Source organism: Geotrypetes seraphini, chromosome 1 (assembly GCF_902459505.1).
Source record: "Geotrypetes seraphini chromosome 1, aGeoSer1.1, whole genome shotgun sequence".
Taxonomy (NCBI): Eukaryota; Metazoa; Chordata; class Amphibia; order Gymnophiona; family Dermophiidae; genus Geotrypetes; species Geotrypetes seraphini.
This window is the reverse complement of record NC_047084.1, coordinates 445743391-445757824: the sequence shown is the minus strand read 5'-3', so window position 1 is coordinate 445757824 and position 14434 is coordinate 445743391. Positions and strand designations below refer to the sequence as shown.

The 14434-nt window shown below is 45.5% G+C and overlaps 1 protein-coding gene across 5 annotated transcripts in view; it reads right to left on the bottom strand.

The window, feature by feature from the left end:
- Positions 1-14434, bottom strand: part of CNTLN (centlein) — a 557312-nt gene that overhangs the window by 270633 nt on the left and 272245 nt on the right. For all 5 annotated transcript variants that reach the window (XM_033920529.1, XM_033920556.1, XM_033920539.1 and 2 more), the window contains 2 exons: positions 13182-13307; positions 5713-5813 (listed from right to left, as the gene is read on the bottom strand). In XM_033920529.1, coding sequence (XP_033776420.1) covers positions 5713-5813; positions 13182-13307 — 227 coding nt within the window. The remainder of the gene's footprint in view (positions 1-5712; positions 5814-13181; positions 13308-14434) is intronic.

The window sequence follows — 14434 nt, the reverse complement described above, 5'->3', positions numbered from 1 at the left end:
CCTTTAAATGTTATATGAAGATATTATTTGAGAAACTTGCCCAGTATTGATGAGAGGGTTTTTTTGTGTTTTGTTCTATATCCATTTTAGGCATTAAATTTTAACATTAAACTTTCTTCCATTTTTCTGCTTTCTTCTCAAAATTTATTTTCCATGTTTTCCCTTCCCTTCTCACCTATCCATGTGTACCATTTCTTCTATCTCTCTTCCCTGCCACACACACATTGTGTGCACCATCTCCTCCCTCTCTCTCACCTTCCCCTGTGCACAATTTTCTGCCTCTCTCTCCGACCCATAGTCTGACTTCTCTGTCTTCCCCCTTCTCATGGTCTGGCATCTCTCTCTTCTCCTATGGTTTGGCATCTCTCTCTCGTCTCCCATGGTCTGGCATCTCTCTCCTTCCCTCTCCTCCGGTCTGTGTTTCTCTCTGTTCTCATCCCTCCCTACACCCACCCTCAGGCTAACTTAAAACAGCTCCATGGGGCCCCAACATTCAACAACTTTTTCCCTTCTGTCCATCTCCCTCCCTCTCTTCCCCTCAAAGCTTCCCCTCTGCTGTGATCTGCCCAGGTGGAAACAGGAAGTTGTGTTACACGGAGGCGAATCGCAGAAAAGGGAAAGCTTTAAGACAGAACCAGCAGCCTATGAGAATGGCTCCTGCACTGGGGCTACTCTGGAAAAGAAGATTTTGATTTTGAAAGGAAACCTGGAAGGTAAGGGAAAGGGAGGAAGATGGACAGAAGGGGAAGAGATGCCCGGACCGCACACCATCCCTGGTCATGTGAGGATCCAAAAATATTGCGAATGCTCGGGAATCTACAGCACCCATAGAGCTGGTGCCTATGCCACATTCAATCCTGCTTAATCATGGAAAATATTTCATAAAATTACCTCTATAACACTAGAGCAATTGTTTTGGGTCATTAAATATATTTAATAGAAAATGTATTATTACAGAAACTGAGGTTGGTCAAAATCTAAACGGCTCCAAGTATTTTAATGAATATGAAGTTATGGTGTTTCTTGAAGAAATTGATAACCATACCTTTTTTAAAGAATTTGAAAATTTTTTTCTTTTTAATTCTTTATTCATTTTTAAACTTTCATCAAGTGTACAAAAATTCATAATAAACACAATTAATTTAACCACTTGAACATCTTATCATTATTACCTATAAATACAAATGTACCGTATTTTCACGCATATAACGCGCGCGTTATACGCGTTTTTACCTACCGCGCATACCCCTCGCGCGTTATATGCGTGAGCGCGGTATACAAAAGTTTTAAAACATAGTTCCCACCCCGCCCGACGCCCGATTCACCCCCCCAGCAGGACCACTCGCACCCCCACCCCGAACGACCACTCGCACGCGCTCCCACCCGCACCCGCATCCACGATCGGAGCAAGAGGGAGCCCAAGCCCTCTTGCCCGGCCGACTCCCCGACGTCCGATACATCCCCCCCCCCGGCAGGACCACTCGCACCCCCACCCCGAACGACCGCTCGCACGCGCTCCCACCCGCACCCGCATCCACGATCGGAGCAAGAGGGAGCCCAAGCCCTCTTGCCCGGCCGACTCCCCGACGTCCGATACATCCCCCCCCCCGGCTGGACCACTCGCACCCCCACCCCGAAGGACCGCCGACTTCCCGACAATATCGGGCCAGAAGGGAATATGGGCCCAACCCGACCATGTGCCTCAGGCCGCGCCCCCAGGTGGGACCTAAGGCTCCAGGGCCTATTCTGATTGGCCCACGCGCCTTAGGCCCCACCAGTAGGCGGAGCTTTAGGATGGATGGGCCAATCCGGCCTCATTCCTTCGTTGGCTGGCTGCCGGACAGGCGGGTTTGGCTCCCGTCTGTCCGGCCAACTACCAAAGGTACGGGGAAGGGGGGTGGGGGGGTCGTGGGGGTCGCCAGGGGGGTCGCGGGTCGGCTGGGGGGGCGGTCGGAGGTTCTTGGGGGGGGCGGTCGTTGGGGGGAGGGGGGTTTGCGTCGAGGGCAGGAGGGCCTGGGATCCCTCCTGCCCGTAATGTAGTGCGGGGTGGGGTTAGGGGGTCGCCGTGGCCAGGAGGATTTGGGCTCCCTCCTGGCCCGATATTGTTGGGGAATCGGCGGTCCTTCGGGGGGAGGGATGTATCGGACGTCGGGGGGGGGCCATCAGGCTTTCAGGATGGGGACAGACCTTCAAGGGGGGACAGTGCACGGAAGTCAGGGGGGGTGAACGAGAGTCGGGACAGCGCACGGAAAGTCAGGGCGGGCGAAAGGAGCGTCGGGCAGCATGCGCGGTATACCCGTGAGCGCGGTATACCAAAGTTTTTGTACATATCATCGTGATTTCTGCGCGCTATACCCGTGTGCGCGTTTTATACGGGTGCGCGTTATTTGCGTGAAAATACGGTAACCCCCCACACCCTCCCTCAAAGCCCATAAATCATTATAAGATCATATACTTGAAACCTTCCCCCCACCCAATACTAAGTAGTGTATAATTAATAGAAAAATGGCATTTAATCATGACAAAAAGATGTTAATGGCTCCCATATTTTAATAAAATTTTTATAAATTTCCCTTCTGTACCACTAATGATCTTTCCATTCTATATATGTGACATAATCAATTCCACCAAAAATTAAAATTAAGCCTCCTATAATTTTTCCAATTATTAGTAATATGTTGGATGGCAACTCCAGAGCAAACAAACCAAAACTGCAGACTTGTACACGGTGCAGGCAAATTTTATTTTGACAAATAAATCTTAACTAAAAACCTTTTACCAGGCGAGGGACCCAACACGGTTCGTGTTTCGGACAACCTTCATCAGGAGTCCTAATAGGTATTGCATATTTACAATATTTTCTCTTCTCTTTCTTTTCATTTCTCATTCTTTGTCCTTATCACATTTTTTAGTTATTCTCACCTTTTCCCATATTGCTTTTACACTCCCCCCTCTCTTACACTTGGTTAACTTTGATTATATTTTATATTTTATATCTATTTGTTTTTCATTTATATTCATTCAGTATGTTTATGCATATTAAAATCAGAAAAATTTTTTATATTTATATATACACTTTTACCTATGCATGAATTTTCTCTCCCTTTCTTCACTCTTACTCATTTTTCCCTTCCCACATATTTCTACTTTCCACACCTCTATCATAAGCACAAGTAGGATCATCATAAAATACAATATTTTATTATATTATTATTTATTTCTTATATGGTTGTGTTAATATTGTATTTGTACCTATTAGGACCCCTGATGAAGGTTGTCCGAAACACGGACCGTGTTGGGTCCCTCGCCTGGTAAAAGGTTTTTAGTTAAGATTTATTTGTCAAAATAAAATTTGCCTGCACCGTGTACAAGTCTGCAGTTTTGGTTTGTTTGCTCTGGTCTGGTTTTTTACTGCAGACGAAGTTGGATCTTTGGACCTCTGGTTCTCCTTTTTTGTTTTGTGGATGGCAACTCCAGTCATGATCATTAAAAGTTTATTATTAGACGATGATATCTGACTCTTTTTTCTCATAGACATTCCAAATATCACAGTATCATAAGATAACGCTACATGGTTTTCCAATAACCAATTTACTTGATCCCAGATTGAGTACCAAAAGGCTAAGATATGGGGACAATAAAACAAAAGATGATCCAAAGTCCCTACATCCAGATTACAATGCCAGCATCTATTAGACAAGGAACTATTTAATTTTTGTAATCTAACTGGGGTCCAAAAAGCTCTATGTAACCAAAAAAAACAAGTTTGTCTCATAGACACCGACATTGTACATCTCATTCTCCAAGACCAAATTTGTGGCCATTGAGATGCTGAAATCTAATGCTTAATCTCAATGCTCCAAATATCTCTAAGACCATTTTTAGTTTTTTTTTTAATCAAATAGAATTTTATTGGATACTTGGAAAACATTAAGATTTGTTAGTAACAACAGCTATTCCTATTAATAAATCAACTAATCAAACCATATGGCTAAACTCCAAGATTCAAATTGGCGGATTCAAGGTTGTCTGGAAGCATTGGATAATTGCAGGAACTCGAACTTTAAATGATGTCATTTCTAATGGTAAACTGCTTGATTTTACACAATTGCAACATAAATTTGGACTTCATAAATCACAATGTTTTTGTTGGTTGCAGTTGAAGCAGGCCATTCAGGCAGGGTTCCCTGAATGGAAAACTCTTAATACTCAGTTCAGTATGGAATTTTTATGTTTTCAGGCGGACTTTCTGGGTCACCAGTCCGTGCAGTGGTATAAGAATTTGAAAATTGAATAGCACCCAAGAAAAGGATCTGGATATCATTGTAGACAATACGATGAAACCTTCCGCCCAATGTGTGGCGGCGGCCAAAAAAGCAAACAGGATGCTGGGAATTATTAAAAAAGGGATGGTTTATAAGACTAAGAATGTCATAATGCCCTTGTATTGCTCCATGGTGCGCCCTCATCTGGAGTAATGCGTTCAGTTCTGGTCTCCTTATCTCAAGAAAGATATAGTGATGCTAGAAAAGGTTCAAAGAAGAGCGACCAAGATGGTAAAGGGGATGGAACTCCTCTCATATGAGGAAAGACTAAAACGGTTAGGGCTCTTCAGCTTGGAAAAGAGACGGCTGAGGGCAGATATGATTGAAGTCTACAAAATTCTGAGTGGAGTAGAACGGGTACAAGTGGATTGATTTTTTACTCCGTCAAAAATTACAAAGACTAAGGGACATAGAAACATAGAACATGATGGCAGAAAAGGGCCACTGGCCCAACAAGTCAGCCCACTCTAAGGACCCTCCCCCCTAAGCACTTCCTCGAAGTGAACCCACATGCTTATCCTATTTTTCTTAAAATTGAGCACATTGCTTGACTCAATTACTTGAAGTGGAAGATCATTCCAACGATCGACCACCCTTTTGGTGAAGAAATACTTCCTAGTGTTGCTATGAAATCTCCTACCCCTGAGTTTCAACGGATGCCCTCTTGTTGCCATAGGTCCTGTAAGGAAAAAGATATCTTCTTCTACCTCAATACGGCCAGTAACATATTGAATGTCTCTATCATATCTCCCCTCTCTGCGTTCCTCGAGAGAGAATAGCTGAAACTTACCTAGACGTTCCTGATATGGGAGATCCTTGAGTCCTGAGACCATCCTGGTGGCCATTCGCTGAACCGACTCTACTTTCAGCACATCCTTTTGATAATGTGGCCTCCAAAATTGAACACAATATTCCAGATGAGGTCTCACCATGGACCTAAGGGCCACTGAATGAAGTTACAGGGAAATACTTTTAAAACAAATAGGAGGAAATATTTTTTCACTCAGAGAATAGTTAAGCTCTGGAACGCGTTGCCAGAGGATGTGGTAAGAATGGATAGCGTAGCTGGTTTTAAGAAAGGTTTGGACAAGTTCCTGGAGGAAAAGTCCATAGTCTGTTATTGAGAAAGACATGGGGGAAGCCACTGCTTGCCCTGGATCGGTAGCATGGAATATTGCTATATCTTAGGTTTTGGCCAGGTACTAGTGACCTGGATTGGCCACAGTGAGAACAGGCTACTGGGCTTGATGGACCATTGGTCTGACCCAGTAAGGCTATTCTTATGTTTTTATAATTAAACCAAAAAATACTAAAGAAAAACAACTGCTGAAAAGCATAACCAAATGGTTAAAAGAAATTCACCATTCTTAGTAAGTTAGACCTTTACCTTCTCTCTCCTGCTGCAGGCACACATTTAATTCTTGTATTGTAGCTTTATCTATAGAAGTTATTACCTTCATCTGATCTAGCTCTTCCTCTAGGTTTAATCTGTAAAAGAAATATGAATATCAACTGTGATAAAGCAAGAAAAACAGGAAGCAATTATTGAGACAGACATGGGAGGAAGCCACTGCTTGCCCTGCATTGGTAGCATGGAATGTTGCTACTATTTGGGTTTCTGCCAGGTACTTGTGACCTGGGTTAGCCACTGTGGAAACATGAAACTTGGCTATATGGACCATTGCTCTGACACAGTATGGCTATTCTTATATTCTTAACGCAATGAATTCTGCTTTCTTATAAGATATTTAAATACAATATAAATATTGTATCCCTATAATCTAAGACAGCATTATTATAATAGTCATTATCAAGTCCAGTACAATTGCTTAGCTGTAACTATTGTTCTCTAATAGCAGCTCCAGCCAGAACAGCAGCTCAAGCAATCCCCTTTGCAGGTGCAGAAGCAGCAGCCCCATGTTTGCGGGTCCAGGAGCTTAACCTAGCCCAGGCATTTGGTGCCCTTTTTCACTGGCGCGCTGGACCAGAGCCTCCTCTGGCTCATAGGTTAAGCCGTCCATGGTCCTTCCACTCTCCCCACCCCTTCTCAGCTTGTCATCATCACACTCTCTCTTTCTCTCCATTCAGACCATCTTTAGCATTTTTCTTCAATCAGTCCCTCGGCCCATCATTTATACCAGTGTTTCTCAACCTTTTCAAACCAAGTACCCCCTAAGCCTAACAAATACCAATCAAGTACCCCCCGGCCAAACTCTGCCCCAAACTCCTCCTCTAACCCACCCAAACTCCAACCCTGACTCCACCCCATAATAATAATACTAATTGAAATGCAATTTCTTCCATCCATTTTTCATATACACACAATATAATCTTATTTACCGTATTTTCACGTAGATAACGCGCACCCGTGTAAAACGCGCACACGGGTATAGCGCGCGAAAAACACAAATCTATGTACAGAAATTTTTATATACCGCGCACACCCGTATACCGCGCATGCTGCCCGACTCTCCCGTCGCCGCCCGACTCTCCTTTCGCCCGCCCCTCCTCTCCCCCTTGAAGTCCTGTCCCCACCCTGAAAGCCTGATGCCCCCCCCCCGACATCCGATTCACCCCCCCCGCAGGACCGCTCGCACCCCCACCGCAAAGGACCGCTCGCACGCACCCGCACCCTGAAGGACCGCTCGCACCCCCACAGGCTCCTGACCCCCCCCCATCATGTAGAAGCTCCTACCGGTGTCCTGCTGCTTCCTCTTGGCGGTCCCGACTCCCCGACACGATCGGGGCAAGAGGGAGCTCAAGCCCTCTTGCCCCAGCCAACCGCGGCACCCCCGACACGATCGGGGCAAGAGGGAGCTCAAGCCCTCCTGGCCCTGGCGACCCCCCCCCCCCCGCTAGTTGTTCGGGCCAGGAGGGAGCCCAAACCCTCCTGGCTACGCGACCCCCTACCCCCATCCCGCACTACATTACGGGCAGGAGGGATCCCAGGCCCTCCTGCCCTCGACGCAAACCCCCCTCCCAACGACCGCCCCCCCAAGAACCTCCGACCGCCCCCCCAGCCGACCCGCGACCCCCCCTGGCCGACCCACACGACACCCCCACCCCCCTTCCCCGTACCTTTGTGTAGTTGGCCGGACAGACGGGAGCCAAACCCGCCTGTCCGGCAGGCAGCCAACGACGGAATGAGACCGGATTGGCCCATCCGTCCCAAAGCTCCGCCTACTGGTGGGGCCTAAGGCACCTGGGCCAATCAGAATAGGCCCGGGAGCCTTAGGTCTCTCCTGGGGGCAGGGCCTTGGTCACATGTTCGGGTTGGGCCCATGTGCCTCAGGCCCCGCCCCCAGGTGGGACCTAAGGCTCCCGGGCCTATTCTGATTGGCCCAGGCGCCTTAGGCCCCACCAGTAGGCGGAGCTTTGGGACGGATGGGCAAATCTGGCCTCATTCCGTCGTTGGCTGCCTGCCGGACAGGCGAGTTTGACTCCCGTCTGTCCGGCCAACTACAGAAAGGTACGGGGAAGGGGGGTGGGGGTGTCGTGGGGGTAGGTCAGGGGGGTCGCGGGTCGGCTGGAGGTTCTTGGGGGGGCGGTCGTTGGAGGGAAGGGGGTTTGCGTCGAGGGCAGGAGGGCCTGGGATCCCTCCTGCCCGTAATGTAGTGCGGGGTGGGGGTAGGGGGTCGCCCTGGCCAGGAGGGTTTGGGCTCCCTCCTGGCCCGAACAACTAGCCGGGGGGGGGGGGGTCGCCAGGCCCAGGAGGACTTGGGCTCCCTCCTGGCCCGATATTGTCGGTGAGTTGGGGAGTCGGCGGGGCAAGAGGGCTTGGGCTCCCTTTTGCCCCGATCGTGTCGGGGAGTCGGGGGGGCAAGAGGGCTTGAGCTCCCTCTTGCCCCAATCGTGTCGGGGGTGCCGCGGTTGGCTGGGGCAAGAGGGCTTGAGCTCCCTCTTGCCCCGATCGTGTCGGGTGTCGGGACTGCCAAGAGGAAGCAGCAGGACACCGGTAGGAGCTTCTACATGATGGGGGGGGGTCGGAAGGCTGTGGGGGTGCGGGTACAGGTGGGAGTGCGTGCGAGCGGTCCTTCGGGGTGGGGGTGCGTGCGAGCGGTCCTTCGGGGTGGGGGTGCGAGCGGTCCTGCGGGGGGTGAATCGGACGTCGGGGGGGAACTATGTAAAAAAAAATTTGTACAACGCGCTCACGCGTATAACGTGCGAGGGTATGCGTGGTACGTAAAAACCACGTATAACGCGCGCGTTATATGTGAGAAAATACGGTATTTATTTAAGCATTTATATACCACTTATAGTCTAAGTGGTTTACATTCAGGTATTAGGCATAGGTTTCAAAGAAAGCATAGACTTCAAAGAAGCTCAGAAAGTACTCCCCAATAAATTGAGCATAAATACAAATTCATCCCAGCCTACAAGGGCTGACAGATATCCAAGAATCAGCTTGGAGAAGCATAAACAGACAGTAGGCAGGCGCAGGAAGGACAGGGCAGGAGTCTAGAATGTCTCACCTAACTACTGGAAAAGAGCTTACCAGGGTAATTACATAATCTCTATTTCCAATACAATATGTGAGACGTTCTAGTAGGGATGTACAAAAGCAGTCCCCCAAAAAGCTAGGGCGGGCTGCGCCTACCCTAAAGACAAAGGTCCTAAAGGCGAAGTCCTGTTTTGCAGCCACGTCCACTCTGTAGAACATGGCAAATGTGTGAAGAGAAGACCATGTTGCTGTTCTGCAAATCTCTTCAGGAGAGACAGATCTAGCTTTGTCCTCTGAAGAAGCCACACTCCTGGTAGAATGTGCCTTTACGGAAAAAGGAGACTATTTCCCAGAAAGAATGTAGGCTAACGAAATGGCCCTATGGATTCATCTGGAAATTGTGGCCTTGGAAGAAGGAGCGTCCCGCTTAACTGAATGAGTCGGCACAAACAAATGGTCTGAGACAAAACTTATTGGTGACCTCCAGATAATGCACATCCATTTTCTTCAACAGGTGTTCCTGTGACCTGAAACCTGTTGGTTGAAAGGCAGGCAAGCACTTCCTGATTAACATGGAAAGCCACAACTACCTTTAGGAGGAATGGAGATATGGAGGAAAGGATCCCTGCAAGACAAAGCCTGTAGTTCTTACACACGATGCTGCAAAGTGATGGCAGAAAAAGAAAAGTCTTGAGCTTCAAGTCCAAGAGGGAAGCGTCTCAAAGGGGCTCAAAAGGAGTCTTGGTAAGGTTAGATAACACCAAGATAAGGTCCAGGAAGGAAAGAGTGCTCAACCGGTGGTCTGACATGAAGTGCTCCCTTCAAGAATCTAACAACATTAGGATGAGATGCCAAGGAGGATCAACGCTCCCGGAATCAAATAAGAGAGCCCAGCCACCTGAATCAGAAGAGAAGCCACAGTGAGGCCTTTAGCCAAACCAGCTTGAAGAAAAGTGAGAATTATCGAGATCGGAGCTGAATAAAGGGTTCATCTGGTCCTGGGCACACACAAGTTGGAAGACTTTCCACACCTTAGCATATGCCGACACCATGGACGACTTCTTAGACTTTAGAAGAGTATCAACAAACAAGGCAGAATATCCTTTATGCTCTAAGGATGCGCACTCAAGAGCCATGCTGTAATAGCAAAGTGACCTGGATTATCCATGAAAACAGGACCCTGCATGAAAAAGTCTGAATAGGCACTCATTCGAAGGCTGTGACCCCTGCAAAGGCGCATCATATCTGCGTATCATGGTCTGCAAGGCCAATCAGGAGCTACAAGAATGACGCGGACTGAATAAGACGCTAACCTCCAAATGACCCAGACGATCACTGGCCAAGGAGGAAACGCATGCAGGGGAATCTCCTGAGGCCACGGCTGCACCAGAAGGTCAAGCCCTTCGCTTTCAGGCTCGGATCTTCGAATGAAGAAGAGATCGACTTTCCTATTTTGTTTTTTAGCCATAGCCATAAGGTGAAAGTGGGGATGCTCCCAGCGCCCCACTATCACTTGAAACACCTCTGGGGACAGGGTCCACTCACCCGAATCCAGTGTCTGTTGAGGAAGTCTGCTTGAATGTTGTCTGCTCCCGTTACATGTGCTGCCATCAGCGCTAAGAGAGGACGCAAGGAATGGCAGCAGGAGTGGATCGCTAAATCACTACCGCCACTGGCAACATGTTGTAATGTCAAAATAAAGGTAGATGGGGGCAGAGGGGAGGTGGACTTGGGCGAGTTGGTGGACTGGAGAAGCAGAGATGGGGAGAAGATGGATGGGAGAGATGAACTTGCTGGAGGGGGGAAGATGGATGGTGGAGGAGGAGATGGACTTGGGGAGGGAGAGATGAACTTGGGGGAGATCATGGACGGGGGAGATGGGGGGAGGGATAGAAGAAATAATGGATCTAAAAACAGGAGAGGGAGAGAGATGGTGGACAATGGGATTTAGGGAGGGAAGGAACAGAAAGGGAGAGAAGTTGGACACAAGGGATGTGTAGGGGGTAGAGATACTGGATAGGAGAGTAGTTAGAAAGAGAAAGGGAGAACTGGTGGGGAAGGAGGAAGAGATACTGGATGAAAGGGTAGTTGAGAAAAGGAGAGATGGTGAATCTGGGGATGGTGGGGTCCATCGCTGCAGCTATGGGAATAGAGATGAAAAAAAGGAAAGATGCCAGACCTCCAGGGGAGGGAAGGGAAATGGAAGGGGAGGGTAGAGATGGAAGATGGATGGTTAGCACGGAGAAAGAAGGAAATGACAAATGGGCAAGCGAGTTATCAGAAGACATTTGTTGCAGAGCATGGGAACAAAATGATTTGAATAATGACCAGACAACAAAAGGTAGAAAAAATAATTTTATTTTCTGTTTTGTGATTACAATGTGTCAGATTCGAAATGTGTATCCTGCCAGAACTGGTATTAGACCGCAAACGTGAGCTAGGATTTAACAGAGAGAGGAAAAGTCTTTTTTGTTTATTTTGTTTACACCACAGTGCCAGTGTGGGTGGGAGAGGGCAAAGGGGATGGAGTGGGTGAAGAGACTATAAAATAAAACCACCAGGATGTTTGAAAAAAAAAAACCAAACAAAACACAAAACACCCAATTTGGCAGGAAAATTGAATCAAATCGAAAAATCGATTCAATAGGCTTAATCGAATCAAAAAATTTTTTTCCTGAATCGGGCAGCACTAATATCGTCATCGGGAGCCCTATGAAAATCTCTGCAACATGGCATTTGCATACGGTCTGAAATGCTGTGATCCATGAAAATTAAAGCAAGCAAATACCCTGTAGGATGTGGGTCTATGATCAGGAAGTCTTTGGGTGATGGTCCATCACAGAATCTATCAGGTCATCCAGACCTTTGCTTTAAAATCGCTCCAAGCACCAAATTTTCCAAAAAAGGGACAAAATTACATCAAATTAAAAATAATAAAATGGGGAGAGCAGAACAAACACATTTGCAGTCAAGCGTGCAGAAGAAAAGAACTGAGGGAGGAGCTAGAGAGCCCAGTGAAGTTCAATAGAGGCAGAGTGAAAAATCCGGAGTGGATTCCTTCTGCAGCATGCGGCTAAAAGGAAATAACCCTATTGTCTAGAATGTCTCACCTATTGCACTGAAAATATAGTTTTCAGTCAAGAAATGTTTTTAAAGTTTTGGTTAGTTTTTCTCCTTGGTAAATTTGGGAAAGCTAAATGTCATCATGATGTCAAGTTAAGTGTTCACAAAGGAGTGTTTTTAGGAAGGATCTGAAAATGTGTGTAGTTTGTATTTTCAAGTCATTTCAGGCTATTTTATTTAGAAAATCTGCCAATACATCAAGCAAGTACAGTACAAAAGTACATTTGTTTTCAAAACAGATATAAAATCCGCAGGTAAAGTAGTCATGGACTTTGTCCCAGTGCAGATAAATGATGATCATAAGAACTGTAAAGCTTCAGATCCTCTACAAATAGTAGTATAATATTATCTATGGGTCATTTTAAATTTTGCATCCCAATGATTTAATAAGAGTACATTATGTTTATGGGGAGAATGCTTAGAATAATTTTAAAAAGTTACTAAAAAATGATTTTTGAAAAATGTTAATTTAAGATGAAGAAACTTCTAAGTAGCATCACAAGACAATACATTCTAGTAACTTATTTTGATGTGGACAGGTTTCTCACTTAAAAAACTGAGTTTAATACCCTCTGCATTTTTTTTTTTTTTTTAGATCAAAGAAGCAAACTGGAGATTTCTAAAATATAAATTTTCTTCACCAAATTTTACACTGACTACTGCTAAAAGAGCTGTGTGAAGGGATCAACATTAAGCCCAAAGGACAGGCAATGCACAGCAAGAAAGAGAGCAACTCCCTCGTGCTTTTTGCAGGTCACTACCAAGGACCATGTTAGCGGATCTAGACCAGACCCTTAACAGCCAGCTCTGCTGCTAGCAATAATTAGCTTGGACAGATCTGGTTTCCAGAGTAGCAACAAGGCTACATCATAATGAGCTCAGCTGGGATTAGCAGGACAGTGCAGGGAACCAAGAGAGCTGAAGCATTCTGCATTGCGTATGTATCAAGCAGATCAAACAAGGATGGCTGGTTAGGTTATCCCCTTACCACCTCATTCCAAAAATGAAGCACGGCAGTGTGTAAAATACAGACTAATGAAGAGTGACACCTTGAACAGATGAGAGCCACATTAATTAACACAATCCCCAGATCAGGTTATACAGTGCTGTTAGTGCTAGCAAATGTATAACTGTCCCTGACTTCAAAATTACAAGATATTTTTTAACCTTTAAAATGATCTTATTTACAGCTCCTGTAAATGATTCCTGTGTGTATAAATCCATACAAAATATCATAAAATCAATGGAATGGTACTGCAAGAATACATTAATTTTAATTTTTTTAAACTAACTTTTCAATCGATAACTTTGTGTGTTCTTTCTTGAAATATGCCAGTTCATTCCATACAGCATCAGAATCTTCTTGTCGAAGCTGCCATGGTTCTGCACGCTGCTGTTGGCCTTTGTTGCTTTTAACCCTGTTAGGAAAGCATAATTATCTACTGATTAAAAAAAGATACAATGTAAAGAGTTGTTAAAATTTGTATTATTTAATAAATTGTTTTAATTTATATTTAATGACAAAATAATGAGGTTTTCTTAGCAAATATGATATAACAAATGTACAGTTGTTTGGTTGGCATATACTGTACACACACAGTACCAGAGAGCTTCAATAATGTGATTATTGCAAATACTTGACATGTAAAACTGTAAAACTAAGTGATTAGGCTGCTCAGACATGAAATACTGCAGAACAGAATTAATATTTACAAAGGTACAATCATGCCAATTATAGAAGGGAACAAGTAGGGAAAGCATGGATCATGGATTTCTTCCCAATCTCTCTGCATGTATATACGAGGTCTGACAATTAAGTTTGTGGACTCATCCTAGAAAAAGTGCTACCTCATTGCTGAATATCTAGTCCATCCTTCAAAGCAATTTTGGAACTCTTTTTCTCGAATGCCCATCAGAGCTGTCATCATTTTACCCTTGATTCCCTGAATGTCATCAAAATGTCTTCCTTTCACTATTTCCTTTAACTTCAGGTAAAGAAAAAAGTCATTGGGGGTCAGATCAGGTGAGTAGGGAGGGTGCTCCAATACAGTTATTTGTTTTCTGGCTAAAAACTCCCTCACAGACTGTGCAGTGTGAGCTGGTGCACCGTTGTGATGCAAAAGCCATGAGTTGTTGGCGAAAAGCTCATCGATGAGCTCCTTCGGGACTATTTTTGCACACACCTTTCTCATGCCAAGATTTTCAGATAAGAGTTTCCTGTTTCTCTATCAATGTTTACTTGGTCTGCTATGCTTCTCACAGTCAAATGATGATTTTGATGCACAATTCGACACATTTTTTGCAAATATAAAAATATCATCCGCAGAGGTAAAGAGCGTTTCCAAAGCTGACAACTTATACGTGTTTAAAGTAGTCATATAAAGATTGAACAGAATTGGGGAAAGCGGAGAGCCCTAGGGAACCCCACAAGGAGGCTGCCAGGAGTTAGAAATATTGCCATCAATATTGACTGAATAAGAACGAGACAATAAAAATTTAGAGAACCAAACAAGGACAACCTGATTAAGTCCGATATCTGAAAGTA